General features: G+C 38.9%; 1 protein-coding gene across 1 annotated transcript; it reads left to right on the forward strand.

Moving 5' to 3' along the window:
• The first annotated feature begins 20,832 nt into the window (after positions 1 to 20,832).
• LOC108178700 (actin-binding protein WASF1) lies at positions 20,833 to 22,983 on the forward strand. Its single transcript, XM_017349679.2, has one exon. It carries the CDS (start codon positions 20,980 to 20,982, stop codon positions 22,981 to 22,983), a length of 2,004 nt encoding a protein of 667 aa, XP_017205168.1. The 5' UTR covers positions 20,833 to 20,979.
• The last annotated feature ends 1,988 nt before the right edge of the window (positions 22,984 to 24,971 follow it).

Below are 24,971 nucleotides of genomic sequence, written 5' to 3' on the forward strand. Positions count from 1 at the left end.
TTGCAAAAGACAGGGTTTAATTCTCTTTTATGGCTGAGTAGTATTTCATTGTGTATCTATACCTTACTTTTTTTTTTTACACCACTTGGCCATTGCATATGGTGGGTCCTTCTTTCTCAAATATTCCTCCTCTCCTTTTTTTCTCTCTATGAGTTATTTTCTGAATAGATAATTCACTATGCATAATTGTCTCAAGTTGCATCCATTTTGTTGCAAAAGACAGGATTTAAGTCTTTTTTATATTTTTAAAAAATATTTTTAATATTCCATTGTTTATACCACTTGCCATTGCACATGGTGGATCCTTATCTCTCAAATATTCCTCCACTCCTTTTTCTCTCTCCCTATGAGTTCTTTGCTACATAAGTACTGCTCATTCATGTTAGACATCAGCCTCTCTATGAACTCTTCTGAAGATAATGAGATATCTGTGTTGTATGGACTTTCTAAATTATCATAACACACATTATACCATAAATAAATTGTCTTTATACCTGATACTCTTCTTCATAAAACACCATGGTCTAGAGAGTGATGACCATGACTTCTTTATCTCTATACATGAATGTTCCACTATAATTCCTGGCATACCAAATGCACCAAGTAAATGTTTATTTAATGAATAAGTAATTATTTGGGCACTCCCAAACATATATGCAGACATTCACATGAAGGGGCTTCAAAAAGTTCACAGAAAGTACACATTACCTTTGAATTCCATTTTCTGTAAACATTTTAAATCCCTGTGTATGTGTCTTCCTATATATCACAAAAGATATGTAATATATAATATACATTTATATTTTATTAATATGTGCATATTACACAGGTATAGATATATATTTATGAGTATACCTGCAAAAACCTCAAGAAGTTCATGAAAATGGAATTAAAATAAAATTGATGTTTTCCATTAATTTTTTTATATTCCTTATATATCCCTCCTGCTAATATATTTTTTCTTGCTCTGATTCCATGTCCATCAAACAACTATTCCTACTTATTTTAGTTTCCCAGGTACCTTCATATCAAAATGGATCTCATTTAATCTTATTTACCTCCTAAAAGTCCTATCACCAGAAACAGCCACAATGAGGATTAGGGCTTCAGGTATGAAGGGAATGGGGAGGCACAATTCAACCAATGATAACTATTGTGTGCAGAAAGTGATTTCAGTGGAAAAGAAGTCTGAGGTGTCACAATCTCTAGATATTTCCATGCTTGGTGCCTGAAATGTCACCATCATATCGCCATTTTTAAAAAGATATGTTTGTTTGTTTGTTTGTTTGTTTTCAAGGTAGAATGATGGAGAGAAAAAGACACGCAGAGATCTTCCATCTGCTGGTTCTCTGCCCAAATTGCTGCAACAGTTGGTGTTGGGTCAGGCTGAAGGCAGAATCGAGAAAGTCCATGTGGCTTTCCATGTGAGTGTCAGGCACTGCAGTATCTGAGCCATCATGCACTGCCTCCCAGGTGTGTTAGCAGAAAGCTTTATAGAAAGCAGGGTAGCTGAGACTTACACTGGCACTTTTATATGGGATGCGAGCATTCCACACAGTGGCTGAACCCACTGTGCCACAACACTCGCTCTGTATCTTCATTTCTAATCATAATACTTTGTTATCAAGGGCTTAGAACCACTTTTAACCCCTATTAGTTGTCCATTCCCAGTAGTTGAGCCAGGTTATTTTGAGAAAGGTGGCTTGAAGACCCTGGCATTGATTATCTGTGGTGGAATAAATGTTTAGTTCCAAGAGAAGGGAATTGGTAAAATAGGAATAAGAAATGGAGTCTAAGGTATCCAATATGAGGGACCAAAATGGGAGCAGGATTCAAAAGCACTTTCTTTAACCAATAAGAAGAATCTAAGTGGATTAAGGTTATTTAGAAGAATCTGAAGAATCTTCATGAACAACATGGTCCACAAGGGAAAAATAGCAGATTTTTATTCTGTGATTTCAGAGGACAAATAAGACTTGATAGAAGCTACATGTAAGCAGTTCACAGCTTTTTCTGATTTTTAATAATTAAAACAGTCTATAAAATATGATGTTCTTGATAAGGCAGTGAGATTCCCTATCCCTTGAGGCATTTAATGAAAAGCCCAGATGAGCACCTCTCACAAAAGCTTCCCAGGAGATTTGTATACTTCTGTGCATGATAGGAGGCTGAAATAGAAGAGCTCTATAGTTCCATTCAATTTTAAATTGTGCCATTATACAATTGTCTAACTGTTCATGAGGTTGAAAAGTGAGCATCCATGGCCACTCTTCTGTATATTTTCAAGAAGTATCAGATTCATTTTGTGTTCCAGTTGCTGAGTTCTTGTTCGTTTTGAAGCTACTTTCCACTGAAAGTCAGAGGGTATGTGAACTTTTAAACATTCATCCATTCAACAAATATTTTGGGAGAACTTGCCATGATCCTCTCTTCTGTCAAGCTGCAGAGTTATGCCATAGGAGTAAACTGAAGTTGCTATGACTACTCTTCCTGTAGATCTTGCATGTAGAATTTCATATTGCTGTATGTGAGGATAAAAAACATAGGGTAGAAAGGAAGCACTGAAATACAAGTTTGTTATGCAATTTGAACTCCCTGGGCTAGTAGAATGGTTTCTGTTCAACTTAGAGTCACTCATCATGCAAACATCATCCTATTTAAAAGAAAGAATGCTATTTTGAACTGAAATCAGGCCTCAGATTAGTTATCAAACACAATAACTAGTATTTAGTTTCCAATAATTGGAAGGTACAAGTTCTAAAATAATATCTACCCACTTCTGTGTATTATTTCTATATTATTGTCCTTACCTGAGACCTACTGGATATCCATAGTAGAGCAAATGCCACATTAACTTTTTAAATAAAATAACATCTAAGGCATCCTGCATTCTTTTATAGAACCAATATTGTCTGGGCACCTTCTATGTACCAGAATTATTGTTTCTGTGTTAGGAGTATAAAGATGACTACCACATTTAAGCAAATTAGATAGATAGATAGATAGATAGATAGATAGATAGATAGATCATATATATGTATATATATATAGAGAGAGTATATCTCAGAAATGTCACATATAAATATTATAAATATTGTTTTAAGTTTGGGGAAGCTTTCTCTGGCTTTTGGGGAAGCTTTCTGGTTACTTTTGGATGCTTGTTTCCCACATGGAGGAATCTGATACAGTTTGTCTGGGTATAGCCTGGTCATCAGTCTAATGTGAAGACAGGATTGAAGGGTAAAACTAGAGATGGGAAGACCAATCTTGAGCATGAAACAACAGTAGAAACAAAGAAAAAAAATGAATAAAACCAAACAATAATGCTACTCTCATCCTTGAACATCTAGTAATAAATAATGACAATTTCTCAAATTTTCAAGTTACTTCTCTGAAGTATGAGAATCACCACCTTTATCTGCTTTCACCTCTCAATAACCTTTCTTCTTCTTTATTCCAATGGACTGACATAGAAAGGAAGCATTCAAAAGATCAGATATTGTTTTTATTGATTCCATTTGCAGTAAATATTACCCTACAGTCAGCAGGGAACTCTCATTAAATCATGCTGAGACTGTTACTCTAAAGTCTGGGACCATTAATCAGTTCCTTTTGTTTTGTTCAGCCTCAAACTGTGGTCTTCTGCATCTTGTCAAAGGTCTTTGTCTGCTGTTACTTCAGTCTTGCACAGGATCACAAGTGGTAGAATAACCTGCATTTACCTTTTCACCCTGATTCCTGAGAATCTTTGTGAGTGATATTTTCTACTCCATGATAAGTATTTCCTCCATAAAAGAATGATGACTATTCTGGCTGGGGTGGTTACTAAGATCATCTCTTTGAATCCAGCATTGTGGCACAGCAGGTTAAGCCAATGCCCATGATGCTGGCATTCCATATGAGCACCAGTTCAAATCCCAGCTGCTCCGATTCCGATCCTGCCAACCTGCATCAGAAGGCAGCAGATGATGGCCGAAGTGCTTGGTCCCCTGAACCCACAAGGGAGACTCAGATGGAGTTCCTGGCTCCTGGATTTGGCTTGCCAAGCTATTACAGCTATTTGGAGAATGAACCAGTGGATGGAAATGGAAGATCAGTGTGTGTGTGTGTGTGTATGTGTGTGTCCCCCTTCCTCTCTCCCTCTCTCTCCATCTTCTCTTCCTCTCTCCTCACTCCCTCTCTCCCTCTCTCTCCCTCTCTCTCTCCCTCTCTTTCCTTCCCTCTGTCTCCTTCTCTTCTTCTATCTCTCATCCTCTCTCCCTCTCTTCCTCTCTCTCTCTCATCTCTCTCCCTCTTTCTCTCTTCTTCTCTCCCCTTATCTCTGTGTCACCCTGCCTTTCAAATAGGTAGATAGATAGATAAGTAATTTTTTTTAAAAAGATCATCTCTTTGGTTACTATTAATCATATCATGACTACATCCTATCCAGGATTTTATTTACAGAGATAGTTGGAAATGAGTAGTTTTTTTTTTATTTTATAAGTTGGTGACATGGAGGAATTTCTTTTTGGGGAAATAAAAGAAGAAACTTGCTTGAAAATTATTCTTGTGATGTTCATTTAAAATAGAATTTCCCCTGGAAAGGAAAGTACCTTTAGCATTTTTAAAACATCTGATATAACTCACTGTGCAATTGAGGACATATTTCTCTCTTTCTGATATATGCACACACACTAGCATATTAATAAAAACAGAGAAACACACATGGAAACCTAACAATGCATAAAATCAGAAATTGATTATATAGAGCTCTCTATTCAGCACAAATTGACTTTATTTTCCCTCAGAGATGTCACCTTTCTGAATAAAACAGCACAAAAGCCATTAAATCTAATAGAATACACTATATCCAAACTGCTGAAAATTGCTTGGGAACCTGGAGTATGATTGCCACTAGGAAACATGATAGTTGCCCAAGATGTATTTGATTAGTGTGTCAGAGATGAAGAAAAATATTTAGTAGAATTAGAACAAAATGATACCGACAACATGGTCCTTTGGAATGGCTGCAGGCTGCAAATAAAAAAGCTTGGTTTCTCATCTCAGTGTTTTTTCTATTTACTAACTAGGTGACATTTAACAAGAGCTAGAATTAGTACATCATAGACACTGCAGCCTGACACAGAAGGGAAAAATGCAATATAGGATTTTCTCCTCTCATCTACATATCTTATAGAGGGTTTAGATTCACAAACAATCAAGTTGGGATGGGTACTTAGCTCAGAAATTTATGTTGATTAAAATGCCCACATTCCATATTGAGGTACCTGGATTTTATAACCATCTCTGGCTCCTGATTCCAGCTTGTTTATAATACAACCCCTGGGAGGTAGCAGTAATGGTTCAAGTATTGGGCTCCTGCCACCCACATGGGAGAAATGGTTCCCAGCTTCCCACTTCAGCTTGACTCAGTTCCAGCCAGTGTGACCATTTAGGGAATGAACCAGTAGATGGGAGCTCCCTGCCTACCTGTCTGTCTCTATTTCTCAGAAAATACATTTAAAAATCAACTAAAGTAACTTCTGTAAATTGCGGTTACAACAATATGTGCAGGAAATAGAAAGAAAATACATTTAATTTGCTTTAAGGGGCAAAGAAGGATATTGGAGAAGATGAGACATGAAAGTGGGCATTGAGGGACCAGTGCTGTGGTGTGGTGGGCTAAGCCTTCGCCTGCAACACTGAAATTCCAGATAAGGGCTGGTTCAAGTCCTAGCTACGCCTCTTCTGATCCAACTCTCTGCTATGGCCTGGGAAAGCAGTGGTAGATGACCCAAGTCCTTGGGCCCCTGCACCTGAGTGGAAGATCCAGAAGAAGTGCCTGGCTCCTGGCTTCTGATTGGCTCAGTTCTGGCCATCATGACCAGAGTGAACCAGCAGATGGAAAACCTCTCTCTCTCTCTCTCTGTCTCTCTCTCTCTCTGCCTCTCCTTCTCTCTGTGTGTAACTCTGCATTTCAAATAAATAAATAATTTTTTAAAAAAATAAAGAAAGTGGACATTGAAGGAAAAGTAAAGTTTTGCCATGGGAGAAACAGAAAAGGTTCCTACTGGAAATAACTCTTTAAGTTCAGTAAAGGTAAACACAGGCCCATTGTCAGAAATGGCTGTATGGCATTCTGTGCTTTGCATATAATAAGTTCAGAAGTATGACTGACATAGTGAATACTTGGGATGGGTTTCAGAATACTAGGCTCTCTCCAGCAAAGCAGCCACCAAATTCAAGGGCTTCTTCCTTGGACAACTCATAACATGTCATTTGCATTCTTGGGTTAAAATTATTAAGCACTTTTATTCTTTTATTGTCAGCAACTTTACCTGCTTATACGTCTCTACGTTTGAATTTCTGAATTCCATCCAAGGATACTTTTTCTTTTCAAGATTTACTTATTCATTTGAAAGTCAGAGTTCCTCGGGAGGTGGAGGGAGATTTTTTATCTGCTAGTTCATTCCCCCACATGGCTACAGTAGGTGGGTCTCCCACGTGTGTGGCAGGGGCCTGGGCACCCAAGCACTTGGGTCATCCTCAGCTGCTTTCCAGGCAATTAGAAGGGAACTGGAACCTAACTGGAGCAGCCAGGACTCGAAGTGGCAACGCTCATATGGATCGTAGGCGTAGTGGCATAGTGGCATAGTGGCTAAACCCAGTGTGTCACAATACTGACCCCCACACAAGTATACTTGACATAGCTTCTAGTTAATGCAAGATGTCGTTCATAGAGTATGACTAAAGTAACATCTATATTCTGAGATAATGTAGGTTATTTTTGTCAATTGAAATATTTTATTTGGAATAAATAAAAACATTTATTTATAATTGCGAAGCATTTGTTCAAGAAACTTCACTACTGATCATATCAACCACACACAGTTGTGCTGCTGCTTAGTATCATTGGCATTTTGTTGCTAAACACAACTCACACCCATGAAGTGAGTGTCACTGTTATGCCATATTCCTCATGAAATATTGTTACATCTCCAACCTCGAGGTCTGCTTTGACTGTCACTCTGCTGATGAATTCAACATCACATAATTCTGTTTCTTAGGAATGAGATTTTTAGCCCTACAGTAGTATGTAAGGTGTCAGAATTATTTGGCCCTTTATTTGATTTGACTTAAAATGGAAAGAATAATGTTTCAATTATGGAGAATAGGATGATTATCATAAGATATTTTAATATACCCCACAAGTAACCTTTTAAAAACAGGGTCTACTCAAATTCAAAATCCTATTACTTAACAGTATTAGCTGTGAATTTAATCTGCCAGTCATTATTCAGCACTCTTTTTGATCTCCAAAAGTTATTGTATTCCACAACTGTGAGCTATTATGAAAATTACTTAACTTGCTTGTGATTCAATGTTCTTATCCAAAATGTGGAGAAAATGATTGCTGTCATTTGGATCTTCCCCTTCTTTCCTTTATTTGGACATAAATGAGATTATATAGGTGATTTCTCCAGCATAGAGACTGCCACATAATTGCAAGGGTAATGAATAATTGCTTTCTACACAGATGAGCAAAACTTCAACAGCTATATGTTATTTGGATAAAAACCAAGCGTGGCGAAGCCTATTCGCATTACAGCAACATAAAACCATGGAAACACAGATCAAAACAAAGCATTGAATCATAGTGCCTCCTAGCTCATGGAGCAAGGCCTTCTGCTATGGAAGATGAGTCATAGTTGATAGTTACACTGTGCTCCCAAGAAGTACTTGAAGTTTCCCTGTGTCTTTGCATTAGATAGCACTTTTCATATTTACCCTAGACATTTTGGAACAGGAAATTAGATGTAAAAATATCATATTTAGATGATGTACTCTACTTAAATAAACTGAGAGAAATACTGAAATAGTTTGATACATTTTCACTTACATGTTTTACAACATAACCAAAATATTGTAAAGATTGCCTATAACTATCTTCATGATATTTTTGTATGATCTTATTTTATTTTTTCATAAAGTATTAAGTGACCATAACATCTACTACCAGTAATATATGTAGGTCCTTCAAAAATTTGTGGAAAATTACCTTAAAATATAACTTTATTTTGGTGCAAAATAGTTTTGTTACCCATGAACACAAGGAATATTTTAAAAATTATGAAAAATATGAATTTTCAAAAAAGTATGTATAAATTTCTAATTTTTTGCAGGTAAATCTCTTTAAATTTCACTTTCCACTAACAATGCAAAGTGGCTTTGTATAACTTTACAATATTGTTTAGATTGATAAAGGAGTAAGAGCCAGGATTTTCTTTATCTTATAGAAAGTATTTATTTAATAAATATAAATTTCATAGGTAAAACTTTTGGATTATAGCAGTTCTTCCCCCCATACCCACCCTCCCACACCCAAAGCAGCCCACCTCCTACACCCTCTCCCATCCCATTCTTTATTAAGATTCATTTTTATTTATCTTTATATACAGAAGATTGACTCTATACTAAGTAAAGATTTCAACAGTTTGCACCCACACAGATACACAATATATAAAGTACTGTTTGAAGACTAGTTTACCATTGAATCTCATAGTACAACTTATTTAGGACAGAGGTCCTACATGGGGAGCAAGTTCACAGTGACTCCGGTTGTTGATTTAGCAATTTACACTCTTATTTATAATGTCACTGATAACCCGAGGCACTTGTCATGAGCTGCCAAGGCTATGGAAGACTCTTGAGTCCACAAACTCCGACATTATTTAGACAGGGCCATAGTCAAAGTGGAAGTTCTCTCCTCCCTTCAGAGAAAGGTACCTCCTTCTTTGATATCCCCTTCTTTCCACCGGGATCTCCCTCACAGAGTTCTTTCATGTAGGTCATTTTTTGTCTTAGTGTCTTGGCTTTCCATGCCTGAAATGAAGATCCAGTTTTACTTATTGAAAATGTGGAATTATAAACTACTGTGTCTATTTAGTTAATAGATATTTATTAAGTATCTGTTATTCTATTATGTAAATGACAATGTTCAGAAGTGACAATCCATGCCCTCAAGGGCTTACAATATCTTAGGGCAGTTCAGACAAGTCCTTAAATATAGATAATATGAATATTACAGTTATAAAAACATGAGTATGAAAATGTTTATGAAAACTTCAAAAGAAGGAAATGTGATAGCAAATCCAAGAAGAAGGAATCAGGACAAAAGATTGGCCTAATTTATGAGTGTAAAGTTTAATTTGATGCTAAAATCAAAATATTTCTATCCCTATGTACCTTCATAATACTTTTTATCCTCATAGTAACTAAAATAAAAGTAGGAGACTAGTGTTGGAAATTCTCCTTTGTTGACTTAAAGTAGAATTACAGGCCAGTGCCGTGGCTCACTAGGCTAATCCTCTGCTTGCAGCGCCAGCATCCAGGGTTCTAGTCCCGGTTGGGGCGCGGTTCTGTCCCAGTTGCTCCTCTTCCAGTCCAGCTCTCTGCTCTGGCCCGGGAAGGCAGTGGAGGATGGCCCAAGTGCTTGGGCCCTGCACCCGCATGGGAGACCAGGAGAAGCACCTGGCTCCTGGCTTCGGATCAGCACAGCACCAGCCGTAGAAACCATTTGGGGAGTGAACCAACGGAAGGAAGACCTTTCTCTCTGTCTCTCTTTCACTGTCTAACTCTGCCTGTCAAAAAATAAAAATTAAAAAAAGTAGAATTACAGCATTGGTGTTCCTTCCTCAAAATATTCATACTATAATCTTTCAGTATCAATGCTTCTCAACTTGACTACACATTAGAATAACTTGGAAAATTTTTAAAGACTGCCAGTAATAGCCCAATTAAATTAGAATCTATCTGATATAATCTTTTCCTTTTATCCCAGGATTCTGCAGGTTTATTATTTTATTCATTGTGTCTGGGTTGCTATTGTCTTCCAAGAAGTAATAAGTATTCTAATAGATGCTGAGTTGTTCATCATGCAAACATTATTCTTCTTTAGCATGATTTTGGTTTGATATATATTTGATGCATGCATCAGGTTTTTCATCATGCAGGTTTGGTTTGCATAGGTTTTTTTTTGTTCATCTTGGTTAACTACAGCATGATACACATTCACACAGTCAACTGGACATCTGGTCATGTTCTTATGCAAATAGCAATATTACTTTGTTATCCAAGCCCTTCAAATTACATGGTTTGACTTTGTAAGTAGTCACTGTTGCAAATCTCCTACATTTCCTATAAGTATGAGACATTAGAAGCCAGATCTAGAGTTGTGGCAGTAGAACCTAGGAAAAAGCTTAAGACAAAAAGTCCAATGAGTAGAACTAGGACTAGGTAAGGATTAGGCCAGGTATTGTTTCAAGAAAAATAACAACAACAAAAAACCACAGAGTCTTCAGAATTAGAGCACCAGGTCAGAGCACAAGGAAAAAAGCTAGGCTCAGATACTAGCAGGCCCCTAAGCTATCAAGTAAAATCTACTTCTAAATATGTATTGTGGTAACAAAGTGATAAACTTGAGATAAATGCACTGGAAAATCTAGATCAACACATATTAGAAGGTAAAAGAGCACAGCATGATGTGAGCATTAAGCGTGCACAAATTCAATGGTGATAATGGTGATAATGTTTGTGGTTCTTCCTGTCATTTTACACAATGACTGTGTCTTGGCAAGAAGGGAGACATCGCCTCCCTCACTACTCAACTAATTTCAGTGCTTTTTCTGTCTTCTACATCATCAGGGCATTGCTAAACTTTCATCATTTTTTTTTTATTTTTTGACAGGCAGAGTGGACAGTGAGAGAGAGAGAGAGAGAGAAAGGTCTTCCTTTACCGTTGGTTCACCCTCCAATGGCCGCCGCGGCCAGTGCGCTGCGGCCGGCGCACCACGCTGATCCGATGGCAGGAGCCAGGTACTTCTCCTGATCTCCCATGGGGTGCAGGGCCCAAGCACTTGGGCCATCCTCCACTGCACTCCCTGGCCACAGCAGAGAGCTGGCCTGGAAGAGGGGCAACCGGGACAGAATCTGGCGCCCCGACCGGGACTAGAACCTGGTGTGCCGGTGCCGCAAGGCGGAGGATTAGCCTAGTGAGCCGTGGCGCTGGCCCAAGTTTTCATCATTTTTTTGCAAATGACTATAGCAGAGCTTCATGCACCACGTCTTCATATACAAAAGTGCAGTGGTAGAATCCTTCTTACAAGCACTCCCCCATCTTAGACGGCCTCTTAGCTCTCAGTAAGCAGAATAAGTTCTCATAATATTTTTTAAGCAAGTCATTACCCAGAAAATGAATTTAAGCCAGGATGGGCTTAGATTATACAAAATTCAGCCCTTCAGGTTAGGCACCGGTGTAATCATCACAAAATCATAACCACATATAAACCAAAACTGCTATTCCATTAGCAAAGAAGAAGGTAGTGGCTATTAGGTAGTTAATGGAAAGTACCTACTACAAGATCATAGTATCTCACTTAACTAGTTAGTAAATACAAGAGATAGCTAGAGGGGCCGCTGCTGTGGAGCTGCGGGTTAACACTCTGGCATGAAGCACCTTCATCCCATATGGGCGCTGGTTCGAGACCCAGCTGCCCCACTTCTGATCCAGCTCTCTGCTATGGCCTGGGAAAGCAGTGGAACATGGCCCAATTCCTTGGGCTCCTGTACCCACGTGGCAGACCCAGAAGAAGCTCCTTGCTCCTGGCTTCAGATGAGCTCAGCTCTGGCCATTGTGATCACTTGGGGAGTGAACCAGTGGAATGGAAGACACCCTTCCCCACCTCTCTTCTCTCTGTGTAACTCTGAATTTCAAATAAATAAATAAATACTTAAAAAAAAGAAGTTTGAAAAAAAAAAGATAGCTAGACAATTTTCAAAAAAGTCCAAGCCCCAGAACCTTGCACACAAATGCAAAAACAGAATATTTTGATTTTATTGAACTGGGACTTTTATTTAGGCTTTGTTACCATGAGTGAAAATCAGTAAGAAATGAAAATCAAAACCACTATGAGATTTCACCTCACCCCTGTTAGAATGGCTTTCAGACAGAAATCAACAAATAACAAATGGTGGTAAGGATCTGGGGAAAAGGTACCCTAATCCACTGTTGGTGGGAATGCAAACTGGTAAAGCCACTGTGGAAGACAGTATGGAGATTCCTCAGAAATCTGAATATAGCCCTACCACATGACCCAGCCGTCTTACTCCTGGGAATTTACCCAAAAGGAAATGAAATCAGCAAATAAAAGACTTATCTGTACTCCCATGTTTATGGCCAAAAAGCAATATATGAAAATATGCTCCATATCACCAGCCATCAGGGAAATGTAAATCGCAACCACAATGAGATCACACCTCACTCTTGTCAGAATGACTAAACTCCAAAACAGAGAGTAACGAATGTCGATGAGGATGTGGACAAAGGCTGGTAGGAGGGGTAAATTAGTGCAGCCACTGTGGACAATACTGTGGAGATTTATTTAAAAACAATAGACTTGTCATATGATCCAGCAATCCCACTACTGGTTTTATACCCAAAAGATTAAAACACAGTTGACTAAAGAGATACCTGCACCACCGTATTTATCACAGGACTGTTCACAATAGCCAAAATTTGGAATCAGCCAAATTGTCCACCATCAGATGGATGGATAAAGGAAATGTGGTTTATCTACGCCATGGAATATTATTCAGCTATAAAAATGAAATTCTACCATTTGCAGCAAAAAGGACACAACTGGAGGACATCACACTGAGTGAAATAAGCTGGACCCAGAAAGACAAATACCGCATGTTTTCCCTTATTGTGGGAGCTAAAATTTTTAAAAAACAAACAAAAAAAAAAAAGAAAGAAAGAAAAAAGAAATATCTGTGTATATCAGCATTGCTGTAAATATAGTTTTGTAAAACTTTGTTTTATACTTTTGTCAATCCAATGATTAAAAATGTTATACTACTATAGCTTTAATTACCTATGAGTACTTTAAGATTGACTGCAGAGGGATGAAAGGGTCATTTTCCACTCAGTTATTGTTGATAGCCATTGTCCCACTAAACTCGGGTCTTTTGCTTTTAACTTGCTACATTTCTTATTCTGTGAAGTATTAAGCCTTTTTACTGTAATGTCAATTTAAAATATGTTATTTCAAAAAGAAAAAAAGAGGAAAGGATAAGGAAGAAGAGGGAGAAGTGAGGGGAAGGAGGGAAGGAGGAAGGGAATATCATCATGTTCTAGAATTATATCTGCAAATCACATTAAATCTGTTAAAAGTAATTAAAATTAAAAAAGAAAAGATAAAGAGGTTTCTCTTATTTAGAAAATAATAGAGATAACAGAAACCTTATGTTTGGTAGATCAGTCACTTTGCACTGTATGAGGAGATTCTGTGACTCAGATTAGATGTTTTTCCCCTGGCAACACAACCAGTTAATGCCAAAGCTGGAACTAGAACCCAAAGTTTCCTTACATCTTATCCACTGAGCTTCATACCAGGGCCTCTAAATTTGTCTCCAGTGTTTGTCTCAGTCACTCATGTATATGTTTTGATCACTTGTATTCTGTGTCACCAGGAATTTGTTAATAATATAGTCCTGATGTTACAAATAATTTATTGGTTTTATTCCTTTATAGCAATGATTAAAGGTTTTCCTAATGATGATTCACTCTCTTAAACCATTTTTGTTTACTGTACATTCTTAAGTGGGAGAGAAATGCTGAGATTACAGTCAGCAAAGAGAAAATTACATATAGCTCTGGCCACTTCTAGGGTTATGTCACTCCTGTGAATGTTCACATATTTTGTACTACAATCATGTCACCCCTGTGAATGTCATAGTTCACATCTTTTTTTAAAATATTTTATTTATTTACTTGAGAGGCAAAGTTACAGAGAGAGAGAGAGAGAGAGGTCTTCCAGCTGCCGGTTCACTCTCCAAATGGCTGCAATGGTTGGAGCTGGGCGGATCCGAAGCCAGGAGCCAGGAGCTTCATCCGGGTCTCCCACGTGGGTGTAGGGGTCCAAGCACTTGGGCCATCCTTTGCTGCTTTCCCAGGTACATTAGCAGGGAGCTGGATAGGAAGTGGAGCAGCTGGGATTCAAACTGGTACCCACGTGGGATGCCAGCTCTGCAGGCAGCAGCTTTACTCACTACACTGCAGCACTGGCCCCTAGTTCACATCTTGTGACAAAAATTTGGAAGACCACAGCTGTAACTGGTCACATTGTTCCTATTGTTTGACAGGGAAAATTTTGAGAAATCTGTCTTTTTTTTTAAGGTTTATTTATTTGAAAGAGTTATACACAGAGAGGAGGAGAGGCAGAGAGAGGGAGAGTTACATAAAGAGAAGGAGAGGCAGAGAGAGAGAGAGAGGTCTTCCATCCACTGGTTCACTTCCCAGATGACCACAACAGCCAGAGCTACGACAATCTGAAGCCAGGAGCCAGGAGCTTCTTCTGGGTATCCCATGTGGGTGCAGGGGCCCAAGCTCTTGGGCCATCCTGTACTGCTTTTCCAGGCCATAGCAGAGAGTGGGATCAGAAGTGCAGCAGCCAGGACTCGAACTCTTGCCCATGTGGGATGCCAGCACCGGGGAGGGAGAGAGAGAGAGAGAGAGAGAGAGAGAGAGAGAGAGAGAGAGGTCCTCCATCCTCTGGTTCACTCTCCAACTGGCGGCAATGGCTGCAGCTGCATTGATCTGAAACCAGGAGCCAGGAGTCCCCTCTGGTAACAAAATCAGCTGGTACTATACCCTCCTTAAGATCATCTGTCTTCATGCGTTTTCCTGCCTGTGTTCTAACATTTGCCAATATAACCCCAATGCTCTCTGCCTTTCTGTTTATATCTTTCCCGTTTGCTTAGCTGGATATAGAAGACATTGGTCATGCCTCTAGTATCAAACTGCTCTTTTCTTTGGCATTCTGTTCCTGCTTCCTCCATATTTCTCTTTAGTTGACCTCATTGCTACTAGGTGTAGCTTGAGAGACTTGTTTGCCATTTATAAATGAATCAATTTCTTCTATTAACAAGGGATATATTACATCTAATTGCTTATGTAAGAAGTACTTTAATCCCTAATGAGTCACTGTAATTCAATGTCTGCCCTTGTGATTTTCAATTTCAAGATCAAAATTAAAACAATTATTTGCATTTTCTACCCATGATATCTTAGTGTGAATAGAGTAACTGGCTTCCAGGTAACAATCGCACGAGTTTATCAATGTACATTAATGTCTAAATGCCTATCTCTTTGAATTAAACAGCAATTTCTCCCCCTTCCCTAAAAGTTAATAGCTTATAATTAGCTGAGCATTCAAAACATACCTTTCCAAGTCTGTTAAAATTTCATTTTTACTCAAGTTTTTCTGGAAGATATCTATATGTTAGAGTCCCTAAGACTGCTTCAATTGTACCAGATGCTAAATGTTACTAGACCATACAAAACATACACTGCATGTTTGCTGAAAATCTACCCAAGCAGACAAAAATGTTAATGCACTTTGCTCTCTAAAACCACTACACGGAACGAAGAGAAACACTGCTCCTGGAGTATTCCATTATGAGTCATCCATGCCACTGACTCATCCCTGAACTGTATGCAGAATAGAACTGAAGAGGGAAAGCTGACTACAAGCAAATGTTCTGTTTTCCTTTATTTCTTCTCTACTAACAAATTTCCTGAGCACACAGCCAAATTCGAATTTTAAGGGCATCAGTGAACTTAAGGATATGTGCTAAGCCTTCTGGTACCCATATGGTTTGAAGCCTGAAGCCTTAGAGAGTGGGAAGCTTTGTGGTGCTAGGTTGGTATAAGAACAGAGTGGGAAGTAAAAAATGTAAGAGGAATAAAAATGAAGTTGTTGTAGATAGCATGATAGAGTACAAAAGCAAAGGAGATATGTATATGGGGCTGGTGGCAGTGTTGTAAGAGAGTCAGATTCTATAAAATATCAGACGATTGAAAGGAGGTAGAGTCAAAGCTGTCTGTAAGCAGCGAGGGAGTATTAGGAAAGCGTGTCTGCCTGAGGGCTCAGACTGAATATCCATTGTGTAGGAAGGTACTTCAAGAAGTTTGTGGAGAGATTGTTTTAGAAGATGAATGTGGTCTAGTGCAAGTATTTTTTTAAATCCATGCATACATGCATTCTTCAAAAAGTACATGGAGAATGCATGATATGAAGAAAATGATGTATGAATGTCAAACTATGTAAGCTGCATGAGAGAATTCTCTTTGGTTTGCTTCTCCTGTAGTACCATCTCTTGTTCTCACAGGAAGCCTAGCTTCCTAACCGAATCTTGTTTGTCAGCTTATACACATTTGTATTCTAAATTATTTTTACTTGGTTTGCCTAGCTGAAGCCCTATTTACTTTTACAGCCATGTGGATTTAAGGTTCCTGTTGTAAAATAATCTTCATAAATTTATGAAGATTCGATGTGGTTATTGTATTCTTCATATCAATTATCTTTCAAACTATTATTCTTCTCATTTCATGTGCATACTCTTACAATCTTTGAATTTGTCAAGCTATCTGATTCTTTTACGATATTGTAGGAATATTTTTGGAAAGCAGCACCACCAACAAGACAAGCTAAAATATTTTTAATTCTGACAGTCGTAGAAAGTGTGGCATAGGGAAAGTACATTGAACCGTCTGGATCCTCATGATGTAATTGAAGCTTCGAGACTGTGTGATATTGAATTAATCTCTTTTCCTCCATGGGACCCGACTTCTTCCACTGTAAGATGAGGAGGATGCACCAACATAGTCTATAAAGGAATCATTAGGCCATAAGGATAGTTTAGGTTCTGAGTAATCAGAAACCATATCATTCTTCGCTCTGTTACTAATTCATCCTGGAAATTCCTTCCTGTAAGAGTCCGTTTCTACAGGACTTCTTAATGCTAAAAACATAAATTACATGTGGAGAAATGTCATTATACTACTATGCACTACATATATGAAATAAGTCTGGAAGGAGCTGAATACATTTCTAAATACTTGAGGTGTAGCTACTGGTGTAAATTGAGGCAGACATCAGTTAGAACCTAAGACCTACTGCTTGTTAGTTGTGATACATGGTTGCATTACTTAACATCCCTGAACCTCTATTTCCTTTCCCTAAAATAATCATATGAGGCGGGCGCTGTGGCAGAGCAGGTAAAGCTGCTGCCTGCAGTGCCGGCATCCCATATGGGTGCTGGTTCGAGTCCCGGCTGCTCCACTTTCAATCCAGCCCTCTGCTGTGGCCTGGGAAAGCAGTAGAAGATGGCCCAAGTCCTTGGGCCCCTGCACCCAAGTGGGAGACCCAGAAGAAGCTCCTGGCTCCTGGCTTTGGATGAGTGCAGCTCTGACTGTTGCAGCCAATTGTGAGTGAACCAGAGGATGGAAGACCTCTCTCTCTCTCTATCTCTCCTTCTCTCTGTGTGTAACTCTGACTTTCTAATAAATAAATAAATCTTTTTAAAAAAGCATATAATACTGTATAACTTACAAGGTTTCTGTGAGGATTAAATAGAATTACATATGTAATACAACTCCTGGATCACAGTAAGTACTTACTATTAGCAAAATAAATAAAAATTGGTGAAAGAAATAAAATAAATAAGTAAATCTTTTAAGTATACAAAAGAAACCCACGTAGAAATAAATTAACCCCAGAATAGCAATTAGGTTTCCTTCCTTCCTTCCTTCCTTCCTTCCTTCCTTCCTTCCTTCCTTCCTTCCTTTTTTCCTTTCTTTTTTCCTTTCTTTTTTCAGGCAGAGTTATACAATGAGAGAGAGAGAGAGAAAGGTCTTCCTTCTGTTGGTTCACCCCCAAAATGGCCGCTATGGCTTGCACGCTGTGCCGATCCGAAGCCAGGAGCCAGGTGTTTCCTCCTGGTCTCCCATGTGGGTGCAGAGCCCAAGGACTTGGGCCATCCTCCACTGCCTTCCCTGGCCACAGCAGAGAGCTGGACTGGAAGAGGAGCAACCGGGACAGAATCTGGCATCCCAACCAGGACTAGAACCCGGAGTGTCGGCGCCGCAGGCGGAGGATTTGCCAAGTGAGCCGCGGCGCCGGCTAGGTTTCATTTCAATTGGCCACCTCAATTGATTAGCTTTAGCTGTCTTACTGGATCATGAAACCTGTTGGGACTCAGTGGGGAATGCTTTTATTGATGAACAATTTCTGCAATGACAATAGAAATAGGTAACAAAGGCAAGTGAGACTTCGGCTCACTAAAATCAGAAAAGATGTGGTTCATGGGGACTTACAAAGAAGAAAGAATTAGATGAAGGAGTGGAAGCTCCAGAAAGACAACTCAAAAGCATGGCAGCATTTTCTAATGGTAATGTATGTTCAAAGTAGGAATAATTTGTTTCTGGAGTCAGTAAATTGTGTCATTAAAAGTATTCTAATGCAGGTTGAATGAATACTTGGAGAAAAATAATGAGGATCCCAAGATAGAAAGAAGTGGGGTTTTGGTAGAGTGCAGACCTCCTTAACTTCTCCCCTGCAAAATTATGAGAATCCTGGCTAATGTGACTAAAATAAATTTTTTCAGACTTTGGGAAATTATGCAAGGGCTTGCATCAATTTAAGGAAAAGGTGTTCAAAAAAAGACTCCAGAACCTCATTAAGAACCATAGGTTTGAAGATGGCATTTCTTGGTCTGTTCCAACACACCTCTTCTAAGCACTGCCCTGGCCTCAAAGTGGTTACAGACTGCTCTCCTAATGTCCAATTCCTTGATTACCACTATTTGTTTGACATTTCAGCCCCCTAGAAATGCTCCATTCACAGGGCATTGTTGTTATTTGACCTGACTGGAAGATTTCTCTGTGGGAAAATCCAAATCCCCATTGTGTTGTTTGAAAAAGTCAACTATAGTAATTTAATATTATGGTTTTCTAATTTTTTATCTCTAGCCTCAAACTTCCCCTAGACTATGTTTATTTCTTACCCTGTATTTCTGTATTCCTTGCCCTAAACTAGCTCTCTCCAAAATTTCTTACTGAAACCACTTAACCAACTCTACTACTGACACTATCCTAATACAGTCAATAACATCTCTCGTGGAATTACTGCCATAGCTTTCTGATTTCCCTGCCTTTATTCTGAAGGCTCCACAATCTACTTTCTGCCCAGCAGCTTCAGAGACCTTTTCAAAGCTAAGTTGGATCTTTCTTCTCTCCTGCTTAAATCCCTCAATGGATTCTCGTGATCCTTAGATTAAAATCCAGATTCATTATCATGCCCTTCAGATACAAGATCTACCAATCCCTCAGCCACAGAGCCTCTTGCACAGTCTCATACAAAGCATTCTAGCTCCCACCCTAGGGCATTTGCATGTGCAAATTTAAAATTAGATGCCTTCCAATTCCAAGTCTGTGTCTCTTATCTCCCAATTTTTGTTTTATTTCTTTATGGTATAAATGGATGATTTAGAGTTTATTCTGAAACCATAATGTTATAGTATTGAGATTAGCTCAAGGCATTATTAGCCTGCTTGTGGAGATAGATTTACTCAAATGCCTTCTTTACCTTTACCTGACTATACATTTCCTCTACAATTACAATTACTCCTCTTTTTATCTTAAAATCTGGTGAATCCCTGCTTCTTATTTTGGATAATTAGCTTTGCAAGTTAAGATCTCCTGACTTATTTTTCTCGTCTTCCTCCAAGTTAGTGCCCTAACAGTATTTGTTTTTTTTTTCTTATATTTGAATATCAGTGTGAAAGTGTAGAGGATGTATAGACACTTTGTATGTTTCCCCCAGTAAATTCACTTGCTGTCTTCACTCATACCTCATACATTCACCCATACCTCTCTCTGGATTAGAAAGTACCAATGACACTTTTGAAACTGTTATCTAGTTCCTTCCAGTCATTACCAGCCTTCTGCTCCATCATTTAACCTATCCCTCAGAAATATAGACAGAAACTATGTACCAGTAGCCCAAATCCTCTTTCAGTCCTTGGACATGACTTTCCAGAGTGCATGTTGGAAGATTACGCTCCTTCTTTTTTTAGTGCTGATATATTTTTTCCCCATTTTAAAACTTGCATTTGTTCATTTAATTTGTTTTTTGAGGATGGGGAGATTGGGGTTCTGTGATTTAGCTTTACCCTACTTTCTTCCTCAGAAGTTCTTACACATTGGAGATTTTAAACAATCATTTGTATGAATAGATAGAGATAGATGGTGGGTGTATGTAAGCATGAAATCATGGATGGAAAGAAGAGGGAGAATAGCTTGGAAGAGGATAAAAACACATCAGTAGGTCTAGTTAGGAGCTGTTCTAGTCATTCTCATTAGAAATGGTAGTGACATTTTCTGCTGTGGTTGAGGGTAGATAAAATTGGGTACATTCTGGTTTATACTCTGGGGTAGAATTGGTTGACTTTGAGAGTGCATGTAGAAACAAAATAGAGATGTTAGATAAAATCTATTGCAAGGTTTTTAGACACTAGCAACTGAATGGATGGAAATCCCATATTCAGAGATAACAGATACATGCAAAAGAAAGTTAATAAAAGTTTAGAGGTGACTGTGTGATATCGAAGTGGAGTTCAGAAGAAACATCTCAATTGGAAGATAATTTTGGAATCAGAGATCAGATATATGCCATTTGAGGTCAGAGACATAACCTGGAGGTCACATGGAACAATTTGCTCTAAAATCCAGGGCAGCATTTTGAGAAACAGTAAATGAAAGTTAATGTCACAGCCTTGTCTCTTCCTCTCCAACTGGTCTCTCTTCGTCTTTAAGAAACTAGTTCCTGAAAGGGCGGCGATGTTTTGGAGTCATTGTTCTCTCACGTCAGTTATAAAAAGAAGACTCTGACGTATGAGCTTGGTTGCCTGGTTACTGGATAAACACAGAAGACACAGGTTCTCATGCTCAGATCCGCGTAGGCTCTGCCGGAGTCAGATACTGTTAGCGAGGCTCACCAACCAGCGAATCCTGCAACGGATATGAAAAAAGTTGCGGATGCTTGAAAAGGGGATGAGGTTGAGGTGTCTCCCCCTACTTTTGTACTGACATTTTGTAATATGTCGGTCAATGAAGAAAAAGATGAAGAATGTCCGGATGAACAAACTATGCCTAGAGAAATTCGAGATGAGTTTGTTTATGTAATCCAGATGTCTTTGAGTGGCATATATAGACAAGTAAGTGATCTAAGTAAATATGCTGAAAACATATTGGGAGAACTATCCAAAAAAATGGACATGGTTGCTTTCAAACTTAAAAGTCTGCAAGAAAACGTAATCCAGTTAACTGATGTTATTACTCACAAGGCTCCAAAAGAAGATTTGTCCTTGCTAGTTAGAAAGTCTAGAAATACTTTTCAAGGTACAATGGCTCAAATACAGCAGATACCCTCGTCCGAGTCACCACCTGTGAAAATGTGTGAAGTACACCATGCTTCTGTACAGACAGCACATCTCACTATGCCTGCTCCTTATAGCCAAGACATTATGGAAGATTTAAAGATTTCTTCTGATGCTTCATTCAGCTCCCGTCCATCTTTCTCTGAACTGTGTAAAGAAAAAATGGTACCTGAAAGTAAACCAAAGAGAGGAAAATTCAAGCAAAAGAAAAAGCACTTAGATCATCTCAATAAACCACAAAATGTGTGTCAAAGTCAACTGATGGAAGATAATACTTCAATGGGCCCAAACCCAGCTGTTTGTGGTGAGACATCTCATTCAACTATGGATCAAAGTCCCCTTTCTACTTTCCCATTTAGTAAAATCAGAACACTTCTATCAACAGCTGTAGGAAAAGTGTTATCCAATCCTGCAAATCTCTCTATGCATGGAGCTGGGGATGTGAAAACTTCACCTGCCTACATCAGTTATGGAACTGGTATTGGAGAAGATTTGCAACCCCAACCTCGAAATCATCTTAAAGCAGAGGTTTTTGTGAGCCCAACAGCACCACCCTCACCACCTCCATTACCACCTAATTGGTTAACTATGTTAAGAGCTTCAAAGAGGGCAAGTCTTCCGCCAATTACACATTCCCAAATTCAGCTTCCAACACCTGTTTTGAGAACTACAACTGCAATATCACTTCCTAATTGCCTGCAGATTACTCCTGATTCAAGTCTTCCATTTATATCAACAAAAGAATTCTCCACTTCAGTTCCCAAATTTCTTCAATATGGTGAACAGACACCAGATGGTCTACTTCCACATTATGAAGATCAGGGGATACCTACATCTCTACCTTTTTATCCGATAATTTCACCTAGTAATCAGTCAGGGGCTACAATTACAGATCCAGCTGACCCTGCTCTGGTCGTACAATCATCAGGGTCTTCAATTTTTCAATCTGTGAAGTCTTCTTTTGCACAATCACCAAGAACATTAGTTGAAAAATCACCAGGATCTTCAATTCCATCAAAACCAAGATCTTCACTTCTACCACCACCAAATAATTTGGTTCCACCAACATCAAGATCTTCAATTTCACCATTACCAAGATATTCAACTACTATGTCAGACCATTCAATTTCAGTATCAGTATCTTCGAGTCCACAAACACTAGTAACTTTGAATTCATTATGGGAAAATTCATTTACCCACTCACCAAAACCTTTATTTACTCCATTGGCAAAATGTTTAGCTTCACTGTCATCAAGCTCTCCAGTTGCAAAATCAACAAGATATTTGACACCATCACAATCAGGATCCTCAAGTGTGAAATCAACAAAATCTTCCACTCCACAATCATCATTGTCATTTGTGCAATCACGACTTTCCATTTCTAGCCCCAGGGCTCTATCAGTTCCACAGTCTTCAATAGCTCCTGTTTATCCTGTTATGAGACCCTCTTCTCCACCACCACTACCAAAAATTAGCAAATCAAGGAAGACCTTAATGGAAGAAATCAGAAAAGGTGTTGTGCTACACAAAACAAAAGGTTACTGTTCATCAAAAGCCAAAAAGAATCCCAGCATTGAAGCAAGTACCATCTTATCCCGGCGTAAAGCTATGGGATATAGTTCAGGTAAATCAGATAGTGAGGTGGATGGAGTGGATGAAAAGTAAACCAACAAATAAATCTCACTGAAAAGGAATAAATGTCTATTGTCTTATTCTAGAGTAATTAAGTAATTTCTAATGTTTTGCTTTTTGTCCTTATCATTAACCACTAACTCTGTATGTTTTTAAAAGAGATTTATTTATTTATTTGAAAGGCAGTTACAGAGAGGCAGAGAGAGAGAGAGAGAGGGAGGGAGGGAGGAGGTCTTCCATCCACTGGTTCACTCCCCAGATGACCACAATGGCCAGAGCTGCGCAGATCCGAAGCCAGGAACCAGGAGCCTCTTCTGGGTCTCCCACATGGGTGCAGGGGCCCAAGCACTTGGGCCATCTTTTACTTTTTTCCCAGGCCACAGCAGAGAGCTGGATTGGAAGTGAAGCAGCCAGGACTTGAACTGGCGCCCATATGGGATGCCGGCATTGTAGGCGGTGGCTTTACCCGCTGCACTATAGCACTGGCCCCCTCTGTATGTTTTCCGCAAAGAAACTGCACACAGTCCAGTACAAATATTTTATAGTTTTCTTAAAGGGCTGAAATAAAAACAACTGGTTATTAGGCACAGATAGTTCTTAAAATTATTTTGATATTGAATATCAGGGATTATCAAGAACTGTCATTCCATTCCAAGTAATACTTAACCCAAACTATGAAAAAAACAAAACTCAAACCAGTGTTCTGATTGCAAGTAACAGCTTAACCCGCTGCAGCACTATACCAGCCCTAGGGACAACCTTCATTATAAGATATTAAAGAATTCTAAAGAGCTATAATAGCTAAAGTCATGTGATTTAGCATAAAACTTTTATAAGTGAAATAGAATCAGGAACCAAATATAAAATCAAGTATATTTGGGAAGTAAATATATGATTAAAATGACATTCAATAAAAATGGTGAAAAAAATCAGAGTTCTATAAATATCATGAGGATATACTATAGTTTAAAAAGTAAAACCCTTATAACATTCTCAAAAAATTTCAACATGATATGATTTAAAAAATTTCCATCAGATGGCAAAGTCATATATAGTATGTAAGTGAAGATATGTGAGCATACTTCCAAAAGTTTATGGATAAACACATTTTAATTCCATTTTCCATTGAGAACCTTGTATAATATGTGTATAATATGTGAGTGGAGGAGAGAGAGGTCTTCCATCCTCTGGTTCACTCCCCAGTTGGTTGCAACACCAGAGCTAATTCAATCTGAAGCCAGGAGCCTAGAGCCTCTTCCAGGTATCCCCTGTGGGTGCAGGGGCCCAAGTGCTTGGGCCATCTTTTACTGCTTTCCCAGGCCATAGCAGAGAGCCGGATTGGAAGTGGAGCAGCTAAGACTTGAACCAGAGTCCATATGGGATGCTGACACTGCAGGTGGCAGCTTTACCTGCTATGTCACAGCACTGGCCCCTCAATGGCTATTTCTTGACAGTGTTGGGAATAGAGCAGCATTTGGTTTTACCAAATAATTTTAATCAAGTTCTAGGACTTTATACTCTGTGTACAGCAATTGGCTCATCACCTTTTGGTAAGTTCTTTGGTATTTGTATGCCCTTATTGACTGTGTCAAATAACAGTCCTTGGAGGAGGATACCATGAATGCAATGTCATAACTGTGCTACTGAAGGAAAGTGTATGCAATTATGATATTTCCTACAAAGATTGCCTTTGATAGCAATGCTACTGTATTACCCCATAGATAGCCCAATAAAGGTGTTTGGCAAAGCAGTTAAGTTACAACTTGGGATGCCTGCATCCCATATTGAGTCCGTGGGTTCATGTCTTGTTCTGGTTCCAATCCAGCTTCCTGGGCAGCAGCAGGTGATGGCTCATGTGGTTGAATCCCTGCCACCCATGTGAGAGATGCACATTGAGCTCCAAGCTCCTCAGTTCAGCCTGGAACAGCTGCTGCTATCACAGGCATTTGGGGAGTGACCCAGTGAATGGGGTGTCACATTCTCTCTGCCTTTCAAAAATATTAGTAAATAAGTAAAGTTTT

This window comes from Oryctolagus cuniculus, chromosome X, assembly GCF_964237555.1.
Source record: "Oryctolagus cuniculus chromosome X, mOryCun1.1, whole genome shotgun sequence".
Lineage (NCBI taxonomy): Eukaryota > Metazoa > Chordata > Mammalia > Lagomorpha > Leporidae > Oryctolagus > Oryctolagus cuniculus.